Source organism: Olea europaea, unplaced genomic scaffold, assembly GCF_002742605.1.
Source record: "Olea europaea var. sylvestris unplaced genomic scaffold, O_europaea_v1 scaffold27513, whole genome shotgun sequence".
NCBI lineage: Eukaryota > Viridiplantae > Streptophyta > Magnoliopsida > Lamiales > Oleaceae > Olea > Olea europaea.
The window spans coordinates 20,700-21,909 of NW_019245955.1; the positions used below are offsets into that span (position 1 = coordinate 20,700).

The 1,210-nt window shown below is 33.4% G+C and overlaps 1 protein-coding gene across 1 annotated transcript; it reads right to left on the reverse strand.

The window, feature by feature from the left end:
* Positions 1–345: 345 nt before the first annotated feature.
* Positions 346–1,204, reverse strand: LOC111383763 (cell division cycle and apoptosis regulator protein 1-like). Its single transcript, XM_023007909.1, has 2 exons — positions 555–1,204; positions 346–475 (listed from the first exon to the last, which is right to left on the reverse strand). The coding sequence occupies exons 1-2, from the start codon at positions 761–763 to the stop codon at positions 361–363; spliced, it is 324 nt and encodes a 107-aa protein (XP_022863677.1). The 5' UTR covers positions 764–1,204; the 3' UTR covers positions 346–360.
* Between the last annotated feature and the right edge of the window lie 6 nt (positions 1,205–1,210).

Genomic DNA, 1,210 nt, shown 5'->3' on the forward strand with positions numbered 1-1,210 from the left:
AAGGGAAGACACCTATATGTATCATTAGTACCCATTCTCCTAAAACCAAAGGCTGTAATACAAATAAAATCCTTGCACAATAAACGGTAAACATCATTTCCAAGGCTAGCCAGTTAGATCATATATGCGGCAACCATATGTTTATTTTCAAAATGATCTGAACAAACACAAAGATTCAATAAAATTATTGACATAGTCCTTTGAACAAGTAGATAATATAAGATATAAAATTATGTATTAACAGATATACATGTAGTCAATTTTGTTATCATGAATAACTAGACTTGCATCTGGAAGATATAAAAACAAACAAGTGCATTCTGTTTCATGTACACTAAAATTCAAATCCTAATCTCAGACTCACAGGTTTAAAGCAACTATAAAAAATAAAGGAGAATTAAGATAGATTACCTCAAGGAAACGGTTCCAATGCTGGCATTTTTTCAAATCAAGATCCACCACATCCTTTGCATATCTGAAAGAAGGAACTATATCAGTACAATCCAATAACATCATAAATTCAACAGATCAAGGTTATAATTTAGAGGACAGACCTCAGAGCCGTGCGAATTAAAGAGGAATCATCAGTTGATGGATCCCCACCATCAACAGGGTCCCAAGGACCTCCAATTGCCATCATAGAATTGTTCTTTTTAAGAACTGCAAATCGGAGCATATTGCAAAAATGTGGTATGCGATCATAGTTTCTATCAGATGACAGCTCTGCCAGAGCATTTTGACTAAGTCCACTCATTAAAATCATCTGATAACAGAAGAGATGGTCAATAAATAATTAAACTGGAGAATGATGATGATTGTCAATCCATTGAACATGATTAAATGTTCCTATGAAAGTAAAAAAGAAAATTCTTGGTTACTACTCGAAACAATCTAAATCAATTTGCACATTAATGTCTTAACTACTCGGAGACTTGAATTAGAAGTAATCAGAACAAGATACTTCCTCTGTGCCAACCACCTACCTTAAAGTGAATACTCATGGACAGGAAAATAAGCATAAGAGTTTAGATCTTGCTACAGGGCAGGTTTCTAACTGCAGGCCACTTGAAACCTTTGAATATTATACTTCCTTATTGCATGTTTTGTAAGTGCATTAGTTCCAACTCAATTTATTTATGATTTTCTTTACATTGTTTTGCTTTTACATGGTTAGCTCTGTATTTGATATTCTCTTCAGCCATCTAATTTA